Source organism: Lissotriton helveticus, chromosome 10 (assembly GCF_964261635.1).
Source record: "Lissotriton helveticus chromosome 10, aLisHel1.1, whole genome shotgun sequence".
NCBI lineage: Eukaryota > Metazoa > Chordata > Amphibia > Caudata > Salamandridae > Lissotriton > Lissotriton helveticus.
Window position 1 is genome coordinate 27,835,974 of NC_136071.1, and position 24,795 is coordinate 27,860,768.

General features: G+C 44.6%; 1 protein-coding gene across 1 annotated transcript in view; it reads left to right on the plus strand.

Moving 5' to 3' along the window:
* Positions 1-21,810, plus strand: part of FAM50A (family with sequence similarity 50 member A) — a 60,032-nt gene extending 38,222 nt beyond the window's left edge. Inside the window, exons 10-13 of the mRNA XM_078664650.1 lie at positions 15,169-15,217; positions 19,822-19,892; positions 20,491-20,601; positions 20,954-21,810. Of these exons, the coding sequence (XP_078520776.1) occupies positions 15,169-15,217; positions 19,822-19,892; positions 20,491-20,601; positions 20,954-20,962 (240 nt within the window). The 3' untranslated portion in view covers positions 20,963-21,810. The remainder of the gene's footprint in view (positions 1-15,168; positions 15,218-19,821; positions 19,893-20,490; positions 20,602-20,953) is intronic.
* Positions 21,811-24,795: the final 2,985 nt, after the last annotated feature.

Consider the following 24,795-nt stretch of genomic DNA (forward strand, 5'->3'; position numbering starts at 1 on the left):
TGGCATCGGTCCTGAGAATGCGCCGGGCAACCCGATAGTCCAGTGTTCCCAGCTGCTGGCACAGTGGTTTTAGCCACTTGGCCATCGTGATGTTATAGGCCGTGCAAGCAAATAGAACATGGGCAACACTCTCTAGCGGGGCCTCGCAGCAGGGACAGTTCTTTGGTGTTTGATTGTGAGTGCCATTTCGCTGAGTGTGGCGAACCTAAAGTGGATGTGTAACATCCTGTCTCGTGGGACCTGAATGATATCTAAAAAGGGCTCTGGTTGTCTAGTCTGTTTGTGAAGATAGAATTCGGCTGTTAGTCTACCTAGGTTGGGTTTGGAAGATTCTTGGTGGTCCACCCATTCCCAGTGGCGATGTCTTAGCTCTTCTTTCGTGGGTCGCTCTTGCCTATCCGACAGTGATTGGAACCCCAAGGCTTTCATCGTTTTCTTAACATAGGGGATCCAGTATTCTGAAGCAGTCCCCGACTGCTTCAGAGTTCTAGAAAAGCAACCAATATAACATAGTATCAAATCTAGAAAGTAATTTTAGACAGGCAGGGATAAGCAGCCGCAGCTCTCCTTACCTTGGGCTCACTTTCCTTCCTTAGGACTATCAGATTTTGCACTTTTGCTTGGAGTTGCGGACGCTAAAACATGGACAGTCCTTGATGAAAATGTGCCTATCTGCAGGTTCTACAAATTCATGTGCCTTTGATGGTTGCATTGCCGATTTTGGACATAAAATACCATGTGCTGTAATCCCCACTTCTATTTTTTAACAATAATTGTGTGATCCTGGCCAAATTTCACTCCCTCTGCCTCAGTATCTTAGCTTCTAAAGTTGGGCATATGTAAAAGGTGAAAAACAAACACTACATTAAACAAGCATTTGCAGTGCAATAGGTCTCGCATTTGCGAGATTTTCAACTATTGGCATTGTAAATGACAATGGCTTCTATTTTTTGTGTTTTGAAAACCTGCAAGCAACGTCTACAAGTACAAAGTTCACATAAATAAAAAACGTTGACATTTGATTGGACTAAAGATAAAGAAAAGACAACAGCAGCTTTCAACAAAGGTGGTAGAGTTAAAACAGTCCAGTTGGAAGAAACATTGCTAGGGGTAATGCTGCTATGTTGACTGATTTTAAAAATAGCGGTAGACCACCATTGCACAGGTTTCTACAAAGTTGTGAGGTTAGTATGCAAATGGCCTGAAGGAGGATCGAGGTGGTGGGGTTTTGTGAAGTATTCTTTATATTTTTTTCTAATTTATTTTTAATACAGTTGGGCAAAATCACAGTACATCACTGGTTCAGGCATTTGTTTTCAATCGTTCTGTTGTCAATTATTAGCCTTTCAGTTTGTGTAAAAAGGTAGATTGGATCCACATAACAGCAAGATATACCTTAAAACAAGCAAATTGAAAGGAAAGATTGAGAAGGCCAACTGTATTTGGAGTATAGTATAGAACAGGCCAGTATCCATAGGGTGATCACTGCCATCCTGGTGATCAACAATGCCGTTTCAAGCTGAGGACCTCTGTGTGTTAACTAAACACATTCTAGGTGGTGCGGTATTGTTTTACTTCATTACACTAATTAGATTAACACACCCAAAAAACAGTAATGAACTGTGGCCATGTCACTTTCTGACTAGATCAGAGCACTTTGTACATTACAAACACACAAAAATATTTACACACACACATCATTTAGATATCTGGACTATTACAGCAAGTTACACATAAGTAACACTGCCTTGCAGAAGACATGATGGTGCTCGTAATAATTGGGTAGCTTTGTGAAGGACAGCGGAGGTGCTCAAAGGAGGAAAAATTGGCTTTGAGAGGCATGGGTAGTAGAGTACAAAATGAGTGTTGAGTTAAACTCTATACAAGTTTTTCTTTTTTTACTCGTGGAAGATGAATATGGGAAAGTTAGTGGGCTAAAGGAGTGACATGTAGGTGGTGTGTGATAAGCTCTCGATGGTGGGGTGGAGTTTGAGGACACGTGTGAATAATCCCATGGAAACAAAACTGATCGTGCCCAGGGGGTTTGACCAGCCATCAACAGGTGCCAGACAAGATGGCCATGAGAGGGTTGGGAGGGGTGTGAAGTCCTGGCTCAATAGGCAGAGATGGGAGGGACGGTGTGAAAGGCTGAGCTGTGGCCTCTGCCCTCGTAGCAAGCCTCTCGCTCATTAACTTCCTATGTTTACCATCACCGGGCTGGCTGTAGCGCAGGCTGTGACCGTAGGCAGCACTTATTATGTATGCTCTAGTCAGGGAGGCCCTGACAGGCAGAGCCCAAGGGGAGCAGTGGCAGACACGGAAGGGGTGGCTTTGTGAGAAGATGGTATAGAGGAGAGGGCCGGTAGACAGATCATACAGCAGGTAGCGGAGGCGGGATGGGACATACTTGGAGGCTTGGATACATGTGTTATGAGGTACAGAAAGTCAGGATGGGGGTCGTTGAGGAGAAGCCAGGTCTCTGTAGTGACAGGTGGCTGGGATGCAAAGAGTCAAGCGAGCAGGGCACGTAGGGGAAAAGTCGGGGGTGCCAGTTAAAACACTAGGATGTGTGCCAGAAGGAGGATAAACCAGACATGGAGACCAGGCAGGATGCGCCTCTCTTACCTTGATGTGGAAGCGCAGCAGCGCCAGGCGGATGCAGTGCGCCTGTGGAAAAGTAAATTTTGCCATGTTCTGTGTCCCTACGCCTCATCCATCATATGTTATGTGTGCATGACCAATATGCATATGTTATTTCCCATGTCCGATTAATGACGCAATTCCAGTTGTGTCCACCTCTAGTATGCTATTTTCCAGTCCTCGTGAATACTACGAATATCAGGCCTATGTAAAGTAATGTTGCCACGTTTCCCAGTGTGCACGTTATTCCATTATAAAGTCCCCGTTTCCAGGCCTCAAAAGGGCCCGGACCACAGATTCAGCTCCTGTCTCCTGAAAGCCTCGCTGAGGAGCGATACAGCCCCCACCTGTATCCTCGACCCTTCACTTACTTCCTGCCTCGCAGTGCCCGGTGCAGCTTGGCTCTGCCTCTGAGTCTGCCAAAAGTATGTTATAGTTCCAGCTATCAGTTCAGTCCTCCTCCTCTGCATTCCTAAGCTACTGAACTGCATCAATAGTTTCCGTCATTGTCTAGCCTTCTCGTCTCCACGTTAGAGAAATACTGTATTTAATGGTCATTTAGTATTCTTCATCACGCACTTCATGTAGAATAATGCATGGTCCAGTCTTAGAGTCAAGTTAGCTTTTCCCCTCATGACTTCTAGTTTATATCAACATGTTCCCTAAACATTAGATACCAGATAGGGTTTAGGTACATGTCGCTCCGACCCTCCAGACTCTAGTCTCTGCTCCTAGCACAGAGTTCATAGCCCCCAGCTTCTCCTAGTAACACGTCATTGCTAGTTTTCGCGCACCATTAGGTTAGAGGTCCCGGCTCCTTAGGTAGCCCCCTCCTATGTTTCCGCCCATTCATGACATATTCTGTTACGTTTGCATCACATGTCTATGTATACTCCCAGTTACACCTCTTTTTACTGTTATCTTTCGCGACTGCTACGCGTCACACCTTCTGCTCCACCCACTGCTACGCCTACTGCAATGTAATGCTATGTGTTCGCGCTATGTATATATGCCTGTGTTTTGTTATTGAATGTTAGCGCGCTCATCCCAGACCTAGCCCCAGCAGCTGCTGGGCCTCTTTTCCCCTGCTGGGCCCCAGTTGTCCTGCTGGGCCCTGTCACCTCTGTTCTATGCAGGTTGTCCTGATCCTGTCCTTATGCTGTAATAAACCTGCAGAAACTCCTACTACCTCGAATCTTGACTCTTATTTTATTGAGCTATCTGTTATTCATTCATTCATCCAAAAATAGATCCGGTATTATTTATTTATATACCACATAATGGCGCCCGAATAGGGACTTGCCCTTTCCCCACGCGTCGGTGAAGCCACGCCGACCCCCTGACCCTCTGCAGTCGTGACGGAACTCTTCTGCGCAGTGGCAGATATTTCTGCTCAAGTATCCCTCAGGCCCACGGAGGAGACGGAGGAGGTGGTCCAGCATCCGAACGAGACGGTGGAGGAACGCGGCGAGTCCCGACCAGAGCCCAAGCCGAGAGTCCAAGGTCCGAGGTATCCGGAGGCCCACCTGTAACTGAAGTCCGAAGTCCGAAGTTCGTCGTCCGTCGTCCAGTCCAGTCCGAGGCCTTCCGTTCCGTGCTGCCCGGTGAGTACCATTGCTGGGGTAGTATCTAGACAGGACCAATCTAAATTGACTCCTGGTCCGTGGGTTGGTGGTGCCCAGACTCACAAACGAAGTGTTCACCTAGGTGGATACGGGTCTTGATGTGTCCCTTTATGGGACCGGTATGTTCCGCACTGTTACAGCAGTGCATCCAGTAACTCTAGTCTGTTCCGTTCTCGAGAAAATCTGTTCTCTTTCTGTTCTCAGTATTCCAGGTAATATTCTGTTCGAACTGTTATTTATAATGTTCTTCATGTAATTTACTGTTGTGGTATGAGTGCGATGTGATTTCGTGTTTTTATTGTGTATTGTATTTTGTCCAGATTACAGTTCAGTCATGCCTATATTTTCCAAGTTACGTCAGTTAAAAACTAGAAAGGGTCTGTTAGAGGAAGCAGTTCCTGTCCCGCCTAGGGACAGTCCAGGTCACTTTATGTATCAGAAACATGGCATAAGCGCCATATTGTATCTAGATTTATGGGTAGAGTATACCAAACAGTTAGAAGAAAAGTATAGATGGCCCGTATCGGGTACATGGGATGCCGAATGTATCATGCGAGTAGAAGAAGCATTATGGAAAAAGAAAGCCAGACAGTCACAGAAAGATGCCATCGAGTTATGGCGCAAGGAAGCTCATAGAAGAACGGAAAAGGAAGTCAGAAAGTCAGAGTTAAGTAGAGAATCCCAGGAACGAGCCCAAGAAAGAGAATTAATCGAGATAGGTGAACAAGTCAAAGCAGAACAGTCAGACAGACAGAGGCATGCCCTTATTAAGGGTATGTATCCTCTCCTTGCCGAGGGCTTGCCAAAAGCGACCCCAGAGGCATCTAGTAATTTCCCGCCACCATTAATTCCGACCAAGCTACGTCACAAACCGACCGCAGCTGATATTTTTATTTCGTCCTATCTGGACGACACAGTCCCAGAATATGCAAATCCTGTTCGCGCTCCGCTAGTCCCTGTAAATCAGGCACTTCCCGCTCTTCCAGACACCGGAGTACCTGTTACGGTACCCCCGGTCCAGCCTACAGTTCCATTTCCCACTCTGCCAGGACGTAGAGCCTCAGTAGACGACTCCAGTCTAGGGGCCGCAGGAGGAGCTACTCCTCAAACCCCGCCGCCACACAAGCGTTTATCGGCACTCGAATTACATGCTCAAGCATCACAGCGTACTCCTAAAAGTAATAAGTCTGTTACAGAAATCAGGCAAGCCCTTAACGAATGTGTTTATGATCCAGTTCCAGGCGAATATACTATGGTTTTATATTCCTTACGTGTAAGGAGAGTGACCGAGTATCTAGTCACCTTGCCGAACATGAAAGAAGATCTAGACAGAATATATCGTTTCATCCGTACAGGGGATGATCCAGAAAGTATTGGCGAGATTATGTCTCAAAGGAAAGCCGAGATTCAGCTCATGATATTAAAGTTCCTGATCAATTGTCTAATAAGAGAACAAGATTACCCGTCTAAAGATCCCGCCGAAATGAGAATCCTGACAAGGTGGAGTGATAATATAGCCGAGGGTAAGCACAAGACCGTCAGTGCCATGGAGAGTATGTACAAGAAAATTCGTAAAGAAATAATAAGGTTACACGACCAGCGTAAAGCAGCACAAGTAAGCGAGAAAGAAAGTATCTCTGATCCTGAAGAGGAAGAGAACGAGAATCCCGCCAGAATAGCGTATGTAGGAAAATCCAGATTTCCAGATCGCCATTTACGTCTAGAACCCAAGTCTATTTTTCATCTAGCACCAGAACAAGGTTCTCTAGAACAAGTATTTCAAGCTACCGATCACATTCTGAAATCACGAGTCGGTTACAGTGAATTAAGTACCATGCATGAACAAGAACTAGCCCGATCAGCAGTCCGATGGATTACTGATTCTACCACTTTTCCAGACGAAATAGTGGCACAAATGTTTCTGAAACTGCCCCCAGCCGAGCAACGACTGGTGGGTATGTATATGATCCAGTACCTCATCACTTTGTATGAGGGTCAACACTCTGATCCAGGCCCGTTACATGATATCCTGAACGAGTTACTCCAGTATAGATGGAGAGGTCTAGGTACCGATTTAATTAGTGTCATTCTAGAACAGCGCCACAAATATAGAACGTTTCTGAACCCGCATTTTGTTCATGTCTCACCCCCAGAAAGTAAGCCATTCTACATAGACAGACAGAATCCGTTACGAGAAGTCCACCCAGTCCAAGGGGCGGGTGGCGTAATGCAACGAGTGTTTGTATACACTCCAATTTCAAAGATGGAACTTCTTGAAATGAAGAAATTAATTCCCTGTCATGACAAAGATCCAGCAGGGTTCCATAGAGAATTAAAAGACATGCTCCGTATGGGAGAATACACTTACCCAGATATCATTAAAATGTTAAAGGTCCTGTTACCCGCAGGGGTGTATGAAAAGTTAAAGGAAAAAGAATGGGAGGTGGGAGAGAAAAAGATCGATTGGGCAGCTCTAGAAGCTGAAGACAAGGCACGAGTACCAGGTACCGGTCTTGGAGATAAATGTAAAGAATTACCAGAATTACTGATTCAAGTTTTACCCAGATTATTGACAACTAGGAAAGAAGACTGGGATGCAATCTCAGCCTGTAAACAGAAACAAGATGAAGATATTAGTGATTTTTATTCTAGATTCGAAAAATGTTTTAGTATCAACAGTGGTCTCAAGACAAGTAGTGAGTCATACCCTCACCTTTTTGTTACTAAATTAGTCGAGAATTCAAGCCCACAAATTAAAAATCGAGTTTTGAAAGTCGAAAGCACCTGGCAAGCAAATACTCCGTCCCAGATGCTCCAGATGCTCCAGTACCACCAGAATAGAATCAGGGAAGAGCAAGAACACGAGAGAAAACGTATGAAAGACACGAAAATGAAAGTGCTAGTTGCACAATCTGTTCCTCAAGACAGTCAGAAGAGGGGTCCGAATCAAGCCAGTCATCCTGCAGCTCCCGATAGAGGGAACTGCAATTATTGTAAACAGCCAGGTCATTTTATAAACGAGTGTGCAGTTCTGAAACATAATATAGCTACTGGTAAGACTAAAGAAAGACCACGTCCGCCTAGACAAGAACAAGTTTCACAGATTCCTCAGCCACAGAATGCACAACAGACAGTTACAGTACCGCAGCCTATTGCTGCAACACAGCACGTTACATCACAGATGTACCAGTATGCACAGTCTGAGTATCCAGAGTATCAGTCATATTCATGAAACAGCCTAGAGAGGGAGGTAGGCTTGCCTCTCATCGAGATACCTGTAGATCAAGAAGGTCCCTATGTTCACAGTCAAGTATTAGGGAAAGACAGAAAGTTTTTGATCGATACAGGGGCAAGTAGGACCACAATTAGTCATGCCGAAGTTCCAGGGGCTCCGCTCTCAGGCTCAAGAAATGTTTCCCTTGGATTTTCAGGAAAACCAATAGTTAATGAGATATCTAAGCCAGTCACTCTAGAAGTAGGTCCATTGTCCCGTACTACTGATCTGTTACTTACTAAGTCATGTCCAGAAAATCTGTTAGGCATTAAGACACTGAAAGAATTAGGTGCAGTTATTTGCTGTTCCCCAGAGGGAATACGTCTGTTCCTACGTGACTTTAAGGGTCACTATGTATTACGAGATTTTGATTCAAGATTGTCTAATGTTCCGCAGCATTTATGGGCGCAAGGTCCAACTGATGTAGGTTACATGCAAATCACACCCCATCGTGTGACTCTCAAGCCAGGTGTAGTGTTACCACGAATCAGGCAGTACAGATTGCCACCTGAGGCTGTAGCAGCCTTATCCAAAATTATTGACGAGCTCATGGCTCAAGGAGTAGTTGTAGAAACTGACTCCAATGTATGTAATTCTCCGATCATTCCAGTCATGAAACGTACTGATCCAAATGCACCCCCAGTATATCGATTAGTGATTGATTTACGAGAGCTTAATAAATGTATTATTCCTCAGTACCCAGTTGTCCCAGATATTTCTTCCCTGTTAACAGCCATTGATTCCGAAGCCATGTTTTTCACTGTCATAGACCTCAAGAATGCATTTTTTAGTGTTCCAATTCATCCAGACAGTCAGTTTCTTTTCGGATTCTGTTTAAATGGAAGGAGCTATATGTTTACACGCGCTCCTCAAGGTTTCACAGAAAGCCCTAGTATTTACAGTCAAGCACTCAAGAGACAACTAGACAACATTCACATGCCAACTGACACTGCCCTGCTCCAGTATGTTGATGATCTACTGATCACAGCCCGTTCTGAACGTGCTTGCGAGCGAGCATCACTTACAGTTCTGTATTTTCTAGCCGAGATGGGGCACAAGGTGTCACCTTCGAAGCTTCAATTCTGTGTCCAGCAAGTGGTATACTTAGGACACTTGCTGTCCAAGAGGGGTAGGCAGTTGACACCAGACCGTATCCAGTTAATAGCGAGTCTTCCCCAGCCCAGAACCCAGAAGGAGGTACGTGCCTTTATCGGCCTTACTTCTTATTGTAGACAATGGATTCCCCAGTATGCATTTCTAGCCAAGCCACTGATACAGTTAACGACACAGGAGGCAGCCGTATCGACTGTCCTCCATTGGACATCTGACCATACACTTAGTTTCAACGAGTTAAAGAAAGCCTTATGTCAAGCTCCAGTTCTAGCTACACCGAACTACAGTAAGCCTTTTACACTTTTCGTTACTGAACGCGAAGGTACAGCATTGTCTGTTCTCACGCAAGATCAAGCAGGACAATACAAGCCCTGTGCTTATTTTTCTAGCACATTAGATCCAGTCGCCCAGGCGTTGCCTGCGTGCCTCAAGTCAGTTGCAGCCACAGCACTAGCTATCAGACAAAGTGATTCTATAGTTTTAGGACACTCCCTGACAGTACAAGTCCCACATTCAGTAGAAGTTCTTTTAAACCGAACACAAACTCAGCACTTGACAATTGCACGTTTAACAGGTTATGAATTAACACTGTTCCAGCCACACATAGAAATCAGACGCTGCAACGTTCTGAATCCCGCTACACTGTTACCATCAGTTAATTCAAATCCAGACCCACATGATTGTGTGGAAGTAGTTAACATTACGACAAAGCCAAGACAAGACCTGACAGATATTCCGTTACCAGATCCTGACCTGACACTTTATGTGGATGGTTCATGTATGAGAACTAGTACAGGAGAACTAGTCGCCGCGTATGCAGTGACTACTGACACTGAAGTTATTGAAACACACCGTATTGATACTCTGTCCGCTCAAGCAGCAGAGCTAGTCGCTCTGACACAAGCCTGTATACACGCCAAGAACCTGAAAGTTAATGTTTACACAGATTCACGTTACGCATTCGGAGTTGTACACGACTTCGGAGTGCTCTGGCAGGAGAGAGGTTTCATGACTTCTCATGGAACCAAGATTCAGCATGGTCTCCTTATTCAAGCCCTGTTAGATGCCATACATTTACCGACATCTATTGCTATCATGAAATGCAAAGCACATACGAAAGTTACTGACCTTATTTCCCAGGGTAATGATCTAGCAGACCGCACAGCCAAGCTTACAGCACAGACTCCAGACATTCCAGTTAACATGACACATACTCCAGATCTGATTACATGCATGACAGTTAAGGACCCTACACAAGATGTCATAGATATACAGTTACATGCTACTCCCGATGAAATCAAGAAGTGGTCTGAACAAGGAGGGGTCCAGACAGATCAAGGATGGTTAACGAAGGGTAGAGCCACATGGTTTCTCCCCGACTCTATGGTTCAAGTCATTATCAATACCGCACATAGTCCAGCACATTTAGGAGAAAAAGCTATGTTAGACAGTATCCAGAACATTTGGTTCAACAAGCATTTACGAGCTGCAGCCAAGCAGAAAGTCCGTACCTGTATGATATGTTGTCAGTTTAATCCAGGTAAAAGTGTCCCGGTGGAACAAGGTGGTTTCCAGCCCCCTGACCACCCTTTTGAGGTCCTCCAGATGGATTATATTCAGATGGAGCGATGTCGAGGTTTCAAGTATGTCCTTGTAGTTGTATGCGCTTTGTCCAGGTGGACAGAAGCATATCCAGTCCCAGATTACACAGCCGCGACCACTGCCAAGCAGTTGGTTCGTGAATTTTTCCCTAGATATGGACTCCCTAGAGTCGTATATTCTGATAACGGTCAGCCATTCTCATCCGAACTCATGAAACACGTTTCCCTTTTGTTAGGGTACCAGTGGAAGTTTAATTGTGTACGCCATCCTGAAGCAGCCGGTCTCGTAGAGAGACATAATCAGACTCTGAAAATCCGTATTGCAAAAGTCTGTAAGGACAAAGGTGTGGACTGGTTAATAGCTCTGCCAGTCGCTTTATTTTATATGCGCATGGTCGCACATTCCAGATCAGGTCTGTCCCCGTACGAGGTCGTATTCGGCCGCCCCCCTAACATGTGGGGTACTCCTAGACCCCGAAGTATTACCGATGTTTCATGTAATATGCTGACAGATTACCTAGCTTCCTTGATGTCTGCCCTCAACTCATGTCGTTCACAGGTTGCCGCCGCATTTCCAGACAATACCGAGGTGGCACCGCATGAGGTCGTTCCAGGCTCCCTTGTGATGGTCCGAAATTTCGACAGATCAAGTCCGCTGGAACCACGTTGGAAGGAGCCACGTCAGGTCCTCTTGACCACCCGAACTGCCGTCAAGTTGGAAGGCAGAAAGGGGTGGGTCCACCTTTCTCATGTAAAACTTTTCAATGGATTGAAATCAGTCTCCAAAAACATTTCCAAGGATTTCCAGGATTCGAAAGATTGCCAAGACATTGTTTTAAAGGACTGTCCCGCACAAGACATTATTACAACCCCTCCCTTGTTAGAGAAAACTCCGCAACAGGAGTATAAGCTCAAATTAAGGTCTAGTAAAATAAGTCAGTCAGTTTGATTGTATAAGTCCTCCCCTAGGTGAAACGGTTAGACTGTTTCTGACATGTATAAAATAGACCCCCATAGTGAGAGAGTCAGTCGAAGTTCACTTCAATGTATCGTTTTTCTAAGTTTCATATTGTTTCTCAGCATAATGATTTCCTGCACCAGCTACGCACTTTTCCTGTGTTTTCCAGTTCCTCATGTAAATATGTCTGCTAATGCTACAGTAGAGCACACGTTTAGTGATCTGCCTCCTCACGAATATTCTTACCGCCTCGCTATGCGCAACAACACATTTATCCGTATGTTACATTACTCACACCAGACCAGCAATGCCACAAATTGTTGGGTGTGTGGTCGACTCCCCCCTTTCCAGACACCGAAGGGAGTTCTGCCACTTTTTCCTTATCCATTCTCACATAATGGTTCGTGTGGAGCATGGTCCACGTTAACGTCATCCTCAACAGATATGTCTTTTCTTAACGGTACATGTTTTCCAGACAAGCAAGGTCTTCCCCACAGAACAGGTTTAGATCTAGAAAACGAAGTATATAATTTAGGTAATTATTCGTCGAATTTCATGGTCCTGAATGTTCAGTCTGATACTACTCCAGACTTACCTGCTATTTCAGTACTACCTGTCAAAGGCGAATTATGTGTCCGTAGTTATGGTTCTGTACACATAGGTCATAGTGAATGTACTACTGTTATCAAGTATAGTGACAGTGGGAAATCTATTTTCAAAGCTTCACGTCATTCTTATTTTATTTGTGGTCAAACTGCATATGTCCGTCTGCCCCTCGATTGGGAGGGAACCTGTTACATTGCCTTCCTACTGCCACCTGTTTTTCTAGCCCCATCTGATTATCACAGAAACACACATCTAGTACACATTAGACATAGAAGGGAGTCCCCAATTGTCGATTATACTGAAACTACTCTAGAACAGTATACAGATTTCAATAAAGGTTTCTTCTTCTTTGTAGGACCTGTCCAGAATAGTAAACTGATCCGTAGGTTAACAAGAACCCTTGAAGCTGTAGTAAATGAGACTGCCTCTGCTCTAGGTAACCTAACCGAAGAACAATCTGCTATGAGATTTGTCGTTTTGCAAAATCGTCTCGTCCTTGACGTCATACTGGCCGATAGGGGCGGGGCCTGTAGAGTCATCGGATCTAGTTGCTGCATTTTCATTCCAAATAACGCGCCGTCCGTTTATTCAGCTATAACCAGACTCCATAAAATTGCCCATCTGTTACACCAAGATCCAGGCACCTGGACATGGTCCGGTTGGTTCTGGAATATAATTTCCGCATGGGGATGGAAAGTCCTGTCCTTTCTAGGTATTGCAGTAGCGATCATATTCAGCTGCTGCCTCTGTATACAATGTGGCCCTGCGATTTGCAGCATGTGTGCTACCTCTTGTATTCCTAGTCCCAAGCCCCGTTCTAAATCCCGTTCCCAGACAATTCGAGACGAGCAAATGGTACTGTATGAAATGATAGATGGTATCATGAAAATTGATGTTTCCTGATGGAAACGTAGTGACAAGGAGGGAATGTGGAAAAGTAAATTTTGCCATGTTCTGTGTCCCTACGCCTCATCCATCATATGTTATGTGTGCATGACCAATATGCATATGTTATTTCCCATGTCCGATTAATGACGCAATTCCAGTTGTGTCCACCTCTAGTATGCTATTTTCCAGTCCTCGTGAATACTACGAATATCAGGCCTATGTAAAGTAATGTTGCCACGTTTCCCAGTGTGCACGTTATTCCATTATAAAGTCCCCGTTTCCAGGCCTCAAAAGGGCCCGGACCACAGATTCAGCTCCTGTCTCCTGAAAGCCTCGCTGAGGAGCGATACAGCCCCCACCTGTATCCTCGACCCTTCACTTACTTCCTGCCTCGCAGTGCCCGGTGCAGCTTGGCTCTGCCTCTGAGTCTGCCAAAAGTATGTTATAGTTCCAGCTATCAGTTCAGTCCTCCTCCTCTGCATTCCTAAGCTACTGAACTGCATCAATAGTTTCCGTCATTGTCTAGCCTTCTCGTCTCCACGTTAGAGAAATACTGTATTTAATGGTCATTTAGTATTCTTCATCACGCACTTCATGTAGAATAATGCATGGTCCAGTCTTAGAGTCAAGTTAGCTTTTCCCCTCATGACTTCTAGTTTATATCAACATGTTCCCTAAACATTAGATACCAGATAGGGTTTAGGTACATGTCGCTCCGACCCTCCAGACTCTAGTCTCTGCTCCTAGCACAGAGTTCATAGCCCCCAGCTTCTCCTAGTAACACGCCATTGCTAGTTTTCGCGCACCATTAGGTTAGAGGTCCCGGCTCCTTAGGTAGCCCCCTCCTATGTTTCCGCCCATTCATGACATATTCTGTTACGTTTGCATCACATGTCTATGTATACTCCCAGTTACACCTCTTTTTACTGTTATCTTTCGCGACTGCTACGCGTCACACCTTCTGCTCCACCCACTGCTACGCCTACTGCAATGTAATGCTATGTGTTCGCGCTATGTATATATGCCTGTGTTTTGTTATTGAATGTTAGCGCGCTCATCCCAGACCTAGCCCCAGCAGCTGCTGGGCCTCTTTTCCCCTGCTGGGCCCCAGTTGTCCTGCTGGGCCCTGTCACCTCTGTTCTATGCAGGTTGTCCTGATCCTGTCCTTATGCTGTAATAAACCTGCAGAAACTCCTACTACCTCGAATCTTGACTCTTATTTTATTGAGCTATCTGTTATTCATTCATTCATCCAAAAATAGATCCGGTATTATTTATTTATATACCACACGCCATGCATACCGGCGGCAGGAGTCAGAGCTTTGGCGGCGGCTTGCCCTTGTTTTACAAGTGACTGACAATCTGCTGCACCGTCTGGCGCTCGTTGCCCTGCTGCTTAGCCCACTTGTGCAGGCGGCCCTTTTCCAGGGCGCCGTTGAAGAGCACACAGAGCTTGATGTTACCCTGGAAGCAGGCACGGACTAGCGCATCCAGTTAGCCCAGCATGTGGTTTCTCTGGCCGCTGCTTACCCAGTCGTTGTAGAAGCCGCCATAGAGCCGGTGCAGGCAGGTGTCGACGTCCATCAGCAGCCTGGTCTGTGGAGTCCTCTGCCAGAGCTAAAATAAATAAAAAAAATCGGAAAGTAAAAGCGCGCGTTGTGCCTCATGACTGGACTGCCTGAAACGCGGTGAACAAAATTAAAAAAACAATCGGGAAGTGAAAGCACGCCATGCGCGCGTTGCGCCTCATGACTGGACTTCCTGAAACACGGCGAGCAAATGAGACGCAGTGCGCGTGCACATCCCCTGTCCGGGCAGGCACGGCAAAAAGGAGAGAGGGAGGGAATAAACATGCCTCACTTCCAATTAAAAGTACGGATTTTCCATGCGTGCCAATCGGAAGCATGGGTGGAGCTTCCACCCCACTTCCAAAGCGAAATCAACGACAATAGATCTCGCAAGCCAGCAGCGCATGTGCTGCATCACTAGGCGAGACCTAAAAATAGGGTCATTCCCTGTTGAGGCGTCTATAATCTCTTAAATTTTGTCCTGTTGCATGTTTCAAGTCTCCTCACAGATTAGGGGTGAAACCCTTGACAACAGGCTACAGGTGTGTGTTTGTGTAGCTTGCAGATGATAGTCGAAAACATTACATTTTTTTGTCTTTTTATTTTGAACTTGGAGACTATAAAAACTTTTACCTTTTAGAACAAGTCTTTCATTTGCAAAGTGTAAGAATATACAAATATGGCAAGGTGCGTATTCGAAATTGAAAATGCTCTCAACTAGCTCATCTTCGAAGTAAAAGTGGTCTCATCTTAGCTACCTTACTCTGTGCTGCCTTAGTTTGTTGCAGTTCTGCTGCTGTAGTCAAACATGTTTGTTTGATAATAAAACGTTTTGTGTATGTGATCTGTGCCAGATGATCTCCTTGTCAGCATGTTGTGTCTTTTTCTATTCCAGCACCACAGCTTCTACGATTTTATCGTCACTAAAGCTAGAGGCAAGAGTGGTAAGTTAGACCCCGAAAGGAGCTTTTGTGTGTTTGCTGTGTGAGTTTGAGCTTTGCTGAGTTTTCAGCCAGTGAACACTACCTTTCCAGTCCATGCTAGTCCTGATGACTGCTTGGGTTTCCTTAGTTACCCTCAGGAAAGCAGTATACTTTCCGTTCCTCAATGTTTGTAGTTCACAGTCTGATCTTTGCTGTTGCTGTTGTCCGTGCAGAGGTACTTGCCCTGCCCCTGCCATTTCGTAGTTGACTGAATGATCTTTCCTTTGGCTGCTTAAGGTCCGCAGTTCCTCCCAGTCCCTCCGCGTCCGTAGTGAGTGCCTCATCTCTCTGCTGACTGTGAGCAGTACCTCCTGGCCCCTCCTACTCCAGAGTGAGTGCCTCATTGCTCTGCTGCCAGTGGACAGTACCTCCCAGTCCCTGCTAGTCTGGAGTAAGTTCCTCATCCCTCTGCAGACAGTGAGCAGTACCTCCGGTCCCTGCTAGTCTGGAGTGAGCGCCTCATCTCTCCTATGGTTGCCAAGCAAGTAGTACTGCCCTGTCCCTGCTAGTCCGTAGCCACTGTCTGATATTTCCCGTGGCTACTTGCGATGGCCGGTTCCTCCAGTCTGCCCTAATCCGTAGGCACTGCCTGATCTTTCCTGTGGCTACTTGCGGTGAACAGTACTATGTGTTCCCTGCTTGTCTGTAGAGAGTGACTGACCTCTCCTGTGGCTGCCAACAGTGAGCAGTACCACCATTTTGTTTTATTGCCAGACAAGAAGAGTTAGATTTTGGAAACTAATCAAGATACATGCATCCTCCAATTAAAGAACAAAAGGACATTAAAGGCATGACTTTAAGGGCCAAGAGGCAGCGCTTTAGATTGATGTTTTACTCTTGTTTGAACGGCCTGGCTTGTAAAGGATGTGAAAACCAAGGAAAGAGATTTGAGTAGTCTAGACTGTTTGGCTCTTGGTCAACTGGAAGGTTTGTGTCAGCATGAGAACTCTTGAACTTGCAAACCAATGTGAGCATTGGCGGTACAGGGAGAAAGGTAAACACCCCACCCACCAGTTTACCAAAAGCTTATTCCCTTAGGCATCCCTTTGTCAGCGATGCATTTGTTTCCATGTTCACTTTTTGTTAAAGAAATTAGGAGTGTTTGGTTATATTTTTCCTCGATCGTCGCCAGCTTGCAGGCCTGGTGGTCCCCAGCTTACAGGACAGGCGGCTCCCAGAGACAGTCGCCACATTCCTCCATTTCCCCAGACATACTGCTCTTACAGGAACCCTGGAAACGTTCTTGTTCCGAGCCATCCCTGCAAGTCCAAAGACCTGCCCCATAAACATCACCATTGAAGTCTTTGAACATTCTTGTTGCCAGGTTTGGGAAAGAGCTAAAGAGCTGGCTGATCTCAGAGTCCATATTATCTGCTTTTTGTGGACATACTTTTGATTGTAGCCCAAATGATTAAGCCATTTTGAAAACATTTTTACCACCCTTGACCTTAATTTAAAAACCCCAGCCCCTGTAGTAACCTCATTTGTTTTATTATTGAAGAGCCACTTGAGGTTTTTCTTTCCTCCTCTTAAAAGTTCTTCTAAATGTTATCGGTTTAACTGGATCCCAACCAGGGACCAAAATAATGGAAATAGCTGCAGAACAAAGTAATGGATGTTAAAACCTACCTTTTTGTCTACTGGGAATTCCTCTGTAGAACATTCCATCAATCCTAGAGCTTCTGCACTGTTAAAGAAATAGACCAGGTGTACATCCTCCGCTTAGTTGTGTTTCTATGTAAAGGAGGCATGGCCTGCTGTTCAGGCTCCACTGCACCTTTTGGGGCTTCGATAATTCTGGACTGCATGTGATTGGTTCCCATCTATAATGGCAGAGAGTCAGCAGTGAGTAACAGCTTTGCATCTATAACATCTTTGTTTTCTCAGAAAGTCCCCTTAATTGGGTGAAGGATGTCAAGCATTGGCTTGGCATCTGAGCTAAAACTGATGGTTTAAAATGATGGCCTGAGGAATTCAATGTACAACATGGACTCAATATTTCCAACCATCGCTTATGCGCTGTTGGTACCCTTTATCATCTGCATCCAGTTCAGCTTATCGTTTGTTGACAGACTTTTTTAAATTCCATCATGTAAGCTTCAGCATCTTATTCAAACAAGTACGGATGCATTAGAACTGCATCAATCAGCGCAAAAGAATATCAAATATTCCTTTAAGCCGTGTGTTGACTCTACAATTTACAAAACAAAGTTTATATGTCAGTTGATAAAGATCTGTTCATAAATGTACGTAGCCTATTTACCACTGCATTTCTCTTGCTAGGGCAGGTTTGGAGGCCCCTGCACTAAAATTAATTTCATGATGTAAATTGCTAAAGTAGACCACCCCTCTTTTTCCTTCTTCAGAGGGAGGGTAGTTCGTGATTTTCTTAAAAGGATGTTTTCCTTTTTGCAGACCAGCTCTGGTATATAAACTTCAGTGTAGGGCGATTTATTTGCTGCATATACATTTTCTTTTTAAATGTGGTTTATATTTTGATGTTAAAGAATCCATCTCAGTCCAGTGTAATCCCTCCCCAGGGAGCTGACTGAAGAGTTTCCTTCTGTGACTTACATAAGCTTAAAAGGGTGTTTGTTGAATATTTCTTTCGATTAGGAAAAGCCATTTCTAAAGCAGGCCCATCTTGGTGACTAGTGCCTCGCTTTAAATACTGGTGAATGAACTCCACATTCATTGGCTGCGTTTAAGCCTTTAAAATCGTTTTACAAGCACTAAAGTCTAGACTCCAACTCAAGAGCAGACTTTGTTGGTCCGGGCGGCCTTCAGAATGTTGTTCTGCCTCCAACCCGAATACCTGTAGTAATTACTCACTACTCTGTAATTCTTTGCAAAGCTGTACATATATTTAGCTGCTTTACAACACAAACCTACCAGGTAGTGTATATTTGATTAGTAGGGCAGCGCTTTGGCAGCAGTCTATTTGTATGAAACTTGAAGGCGTGTAGGAACAGACGAGATTTCTGGGCTTTTGTTAATCTTGGGAAGCCTAATTTGAGGTGGGGAGGGACAGAATTCCACAGGAAGATTTGTACCCAAACATTTGAATCTATAGGGTGGGTGGAGAGTTTGTTTTGGCAAATTCATGTAGAATGCCTTTTTACCTGAGAGTTATGGTGTTTAGGAGAGTGCAAATCCTGTTAGAGCCTTCTGTGCAAGATATAAAATTGTGCATTCATTAGGTCGTTAGGCCCGGAAATCATTGGGGGTAGACCTTAAGGAGGCCGGGATGTAGGATGCGAGTACTCTTTGTGGTTTGCTCACCATTTTGTTCAGAAAATGTTCATAGATTTTAACCCAGTAATAGATTCTGGAGCAAGTACAAATGTGTTCCTCTGAGATAGCAGTAGCAACAGCAGGGTTCTTCAAAAAGCACATCCTTGGTCAAATGCATTTTTGTCAATGTTGTTCATCTGAAGGAAGCAAGTTTGAGCTTAAAATGACCCCTATGTTCACTGCGAGTGATTGGTCCAGCTGATGACTAAAGGAATGTAGCCAGTCAAAAGGGAATGCAGCCAAAGTGCCACTGACTTGACTGCTCCTCGGTGTGTTGGGTAACTGCCTATGTACCTGTGGTAGCCCATGTTATAGTAGTCTAAGATCTCGGCTGGGCTAACATTTACAGGTTGAAAATGGTCTGCGACAATGTCGACCCTTGTGGGATTTTGTTGCACTTCAATGAAGAGAGGGAGGAGGCCAGTTTTTACAGTATGTACCTGTACAGAAAATTCAATGCCTGGTTCTCCGTTTTGATATATAGAAATCGCATGTGACCTCCCTTCCTACCAATGTTCTGCTGGTTTAAATTGTTGGTCTATTGATGATTATATTGAATGAAGGGCACTCTAGTTGTTTGAACACCAAGTTCTAAATGCTTTCTTGCAATGTAGATAAACTACAAATGGAGATTTCTAAAGGCAGATATTAGCACATGTAACTACAAAGAGTTTATCCATACTACAGTATCTCCTGTACAGGTGAGCAGTGTTTTCAGCTTCCTAAAAAGAAGTTGCACGAAGGATGTTACCGGCCTTAATGTGGTCATGTACACCGTCCGCATTTCCTAGGATTGTGTTTACGCAGAAGCCGCTGATTGACATCACTTGAAGGTTTACATTGTAATCCGCTGTGTTGTAAATTGCTAGAAGACCAATTTCCGCTCTTGAGTAGATAGTGGTCGGACCTGATGTTGCTCTTTACTTCGTATGAGTGAACAAGGCTTTTCCACAGACGATCCTCAGTGCGGTCACGCTGGAATGGGCTTTCAGCCGGTTTCAAGCTGGGTGGATCCCTGCGGAGTGCTAAGGATGGAACTTTTTATCCGAGGAGCAGAATAGGCAGTTGCACATATGCCATCTATGGAATGTCCTATGAATCATGATTAAAGTCAATTAGTGTTTGTAATGAGGTCGAATTTGTCATAACTGCTTGCTGATGGGAGTCTGGCAGGGGACTGGGAATAGTAGGCATTGTGTAAGGTGTTGGTCATTTGTTTCTCATCTAATCCTGGTTAATGAAACTCTTGCCTCTTCTCTCTTTCTATAAAGGACCTCTCTTCAACTTTGACGTCCATGAAGATGTCCGGCTTCTGAGTGACGCCACGGTGGAGAAGGATGAGGTAAGGATTGTATTGTACTATGTTGGAAGCACAGTGGCTGATCGAGGAAGTGGCGGGCTAGAGAAGGAATGGGGCAGAACTGCTCAATCTGGGCCCGCACCCAACCTGGTTTCCTGGAAAGCGGGGTTTTACCAACCAGTTTTAAAAGCGCTCTGCCTGATGCCTCAGTGTTTTTTCCTGGGGCCAGGGGCTGTCCTGTAGTGCCAATGAGCCTCCTTGATTGCTCGTCCCCCATCCTGACGCCATGCAAATTAGATGGAATTCTGTCTTCGTGTGTTATTTTCCGGTGTAAAAGATCAGCGTATGTTGCTTTAAAGTGCTTCCTTGCTGTCCCATTTGGTATGTAAGCCGCGGGTGCTGTTTCTTTTGTTTGCAGTATGTGCCTTGCTGGCAGCCCTTTCTGTGCCCAGGGTAAGCCGCAGGTGCTCTTTCTTCTGTTTGCAGTATGTGCCTTGCTGGCAGCCCTGTCTGAGCCCAGAGTAAGGCTGCAGAAAGTGAATGATGTCACTGAAATGTAACGTTATTTTGGGAGCGGATCTGTCTCTGCTTTCAACTCGTTGTGAGTGCCACCCCCTAACCTCTTCTTTCTCCCACCCAGTCTCACGCCGGCAAGGTTGTCCTCCGCAGCTGGTATGAGAAGAACAAACACATTTTTCCTGCGAGCCGCTGGGAGCCATACGACCCAGAGAAGAAGTGGGATAAGTACACTGTAAGGACATGCAATAGTTGCCTGTAAAATGTCTCTTGTACTGCGTTCTTGGTGTGCCTTTTTTAGCGCTGTCCTTCCAGCCACCCCCCCTCATCCTGGGGTACAGCGTTTGTGATCCCATCTTTTGTTCTCTACGTTTCTCACCATTTCATTCGATGCTTGAAATTCAGAAATCAAGCCTCTTCCTTTATAATGCCTCCGCTGCTCCCCATGTCGCCAAACGTTTTTCTGTGGTGGGCCGTGTTTGCAGAGCATTGCTGGCTTGCATGGCGTCGCCACCATTCCTACTTCTGTTTTTTCAAGCACACTAAACCCCTTCTAATGCCTTCCTTTGTTTCTCTTATTCACACAGATTCGATGAAAATTGCTCCAAAGGGTGACAACAATGTGAGTCCCTTCCAGTGATTTCCCTTTCCAAATGCATTTTGAAACACATCGAAGAGGTCAGACCACAGCTACTGCGTAACTCCTCATTGTCAAGAAACGAAGAATGCTCAGGCCTTCATACTTTGGCTTGGGCTTCCTCGTCCCATGATGCATTGCTGTCTCTGGATCCACACAGCCCGAAGAGAGAACACCAGTGTTTATGTAGGGTCAAATCACAAGGATTTTTTTAAAACTAAAGATAAATTCCCACTGAAAGATGTAATTTCAGCAGTTTGTGAAAGTATCTCTGAAGTAGATGGTACAGTTACTAGATGAACTATTGCTTGCCCTCCATGTATTGGAATGCTGGAAAGGGTTAGCACACTCCAATTATTTTTTACTTTTTTTATTTTAAATCATGGCGCGTACAAACCGGAGCGGCATAATACTAAAGTAAATTCAGAAAGAAATTGAATTTAAGACAGAATATGTTTAAAAAATATTGAGTGGTCTGTCTTTTAATTTTTCAGCAGACTTAGCCCGATTTAGAGTTTGGCGGACGGGTTAATCGATCCCGCCTTCCATTTTCTAAATGCCATGGAATATAATGCACTTGTAACACTGCCGACTGGATGTCTGTCACCTGTGTGATGGAGTAACCCATCTGCCGAACTCTATTCTTACCCTTAGACTTAATTTTGTTTGTAGGGGCTTACTTGTACATAAAGTTGTGTATTGGTAGAAAAAAGTTTGAATGTAGCAGTATTATTTTCTGCTGTGTTGCTCAGTGCTTCTTGTTCACCTTGTTTCCATGTCGAGCAGAATAAATGTTATTTTCTTTAACCTATTGTAAAGTGATTTTTGCTGGAAAGAGCAGTGGAGAGGAATGTGATGTTTCACAGTGCTCTATACATTTCTTGCATTGAAGCAGTGTTTGGCCTGTCCATTTGTGGTATGGTTCAGTGGTGTCATTACCTGCACGAACTGAAAGCCTGCTTCGGTCAGTCTAACCAGCTCAGCGTTGATAACTTGACTCCTTTTACACATATCGCTTAAGAAATGGATACTAGAAACTAAACTCATGAGTACTTAAAGACTGCACCACTCCTGGATTTTCAGTCAGCGGCAGTCTTTGCATTGGAAAATATTCCCCCTATCCTCATTCTTTTTATTACGATTTGGAGTTAATTTCTTTTTATTTAGCATTTGTACAGCACAGCTAATCATCCCCAGGGGGATCGCTCAGCGCCCGGCAGAACAGAAAAACAGGCCATTGGACGGCCTAGGCTCCTAAAACATCCAGGTCTTTAGGCTATTTTTGAAGTGTAACAACAAAACACGGAGGGAGTAGGGTCCAAGGGAATATTCAAAGACCAAATACACAGTTATAACCCCTTAGAACAACATTATACATACAAATAATAACTGTGGGTCTAATGAAACATAAGGTCTCTGTGTTCAAAAAGTGTCTACTAGACTATAGAGTACTTAAGGACATCACAATGTGATATGTGTTCCCATCAGTGTTCGGGGAAATTCCTACCCCGAAACAAGAAATTAAGACCTTAGGAGTCTGGCTGGAACCCGAGCTTACGATGAAAACGCAAGCCTCCAAAACAGCAGGTACCTGTTTCGGGCTTATGCGGACTACCCGGAGGATTCTTCCCCCTACTCCCGCCCGCACCTAGAAAACTCCTAGTCCAAGGTTTAATACTGGCACGGTTGGACTACAGTAACATGGTATACCTGGGAGCTCCAGAGGCCACCTTGGCTAAACTTCAACGCACACAGAATGCGGCAGCCCGACTACTTATGAACCTTCCCTCCAGAGTATCAGCCAAACCTGCTATTAAGGCCCTGCACTGGCTGCCAGTGCGCCAAAGGGTGGAATTCAAAGCCATGTGCACTGTACACAAATTGATGAATGGAGTTGGTCCTACGATCCTTAATGACCTGGTGACTCCTTATAAGGCCCCCAGATCCCTTCGGTCTGAGAATGAGCGTCTGGCCAACATCCCCAAATACAGGAAGACACGGACGGGAGGCCGACGCTTCTCAGTGAAGGCATCTGCCGGATGGAACTCCCTCCCCCGTACCCTTAGACTGGAACCCAGTTATCGGATTTTCAGAAAAAAACTGAAAACGCTCTTGTTCCCAAAATAAAGTCCCTTCCCTCTTTTCCCCTCTCCTTTGGATAATACATTCAATATAGCGCGGGGGTGCCTTCGGGTCACCAGGCGCTTTACAAATCGCTAAATAAATAAATCAGTTACACACTCTGAGCCGCCCTTCTTGTCATCATTTGGGCGATTTCACAGGGTGGTATGTCCACATCGTACGTGGTACTGAACCACCTGGTAGTAACTGGAAGCAGTGCTAAACAAAAAATCAGTGAGTGAAAGTGCTATAGTTTAAAAATGGATAGTGAATGCCAAAAAAACACTTTTAATGAGAGGCAAACCACTTCCAAGATTAAAACCTAAAGTGCAAAGTAACAGTAGTTTGTAACAAATATCTACTGCATATGTTAAGAGGTCGACATGTTTCTGCAGTTATTAGATCCTAGTGGTATCTCCTGCTTCTTCAGGACCAACAATCAACTTTGCTACTGCTTCTAAAGTGCGAAAGTGCATAATAACAAACAATAATGTACATAAATGTCACCTGAATTCGTCCTCTCACTGTTCTTTTTTGGAGTTTTATTGAGGTGAGACGATCATCCACGTGCAAGGATGTATCATGATTAAAAGACACAAAATAAGAAAACAGAGAAAGAAGGATAACATTTTAATGAACAAGTTATCTCTCCCTAGTTTCATCAAAGTAAATTTACTTCAGAATTAGGATTATTATGAAATAATTTCGTAGACCCAACCATTTCTCAAATGGAAAATCCACTCACTCACCTAGAGATTGAGGGACCGGCGCAGCTCCTCACCTGGCAACAGCTCAGGAATATGGGGCACCGCTCTATTCAAAAACCATAAAAACGAAAATGAGAAACCTGAACGGCTAGCCGCCATTCCAGAATTCCGACCTTTGCAGTCATTTGCCAATCCGATGATGTCATAAATAGACATCATATGTCATATTATTTATGTGCATTAGTGAGAGCATTCAAAGCTATACTCATATCAAATACTGAGCACTTGATGTTCTACTCAGGTTTTTTTAGAAGTAAAACATCTGTGATGTTTGCAAAATAAAGTGCCCGTTTATCAGTGAAATGCAAGGAAGTCTGTAAATACAGTTAAGACCAGCTACAAAATAAGGCGCAGATCGGTCAGATTTTAAGTAAGATGTCATTAGAAGTTAACAAACGCGGTGTTTGCTAAATGAAGTGCCCGTTTTTACAGTGAGGTACAGAGAAGTTTGTACATGTGGAGAACCCAGCTTCAAAATGCGGTACAGATCGGTCAGATCATGAGAAGCGAGCCGATATCGTACATACCTCTCCGTCGATACTCCGGTCAAGCATCTGCTCTGATCGGGGAGGCACCGAGGAAACACCAAACGCCATATTTAAAATTAATGGTTGCTCTTTGGTCGCGCCTACGCATCATTCCGCGACACCCAAGCCTATTGGTCACAGCCGACATTGTCAATATCCAGCTGCGTGTTGATTCATGGGAAATGTAGTGCTATGCGGTATAGACGCGAAAACCACATTCTCGTGACAATAGTCAGTCAATAAAGGACGATATTAAAGTTTGTAGTATGTATTAATTAAAAAAAATAATCCTTCATTCTTTATTCTGGTCAGGGAAAAAGAAGACAAAACACCTGAAATGAGCGATAAACTCGGCTGCTATGTGGCACTGATGTGAA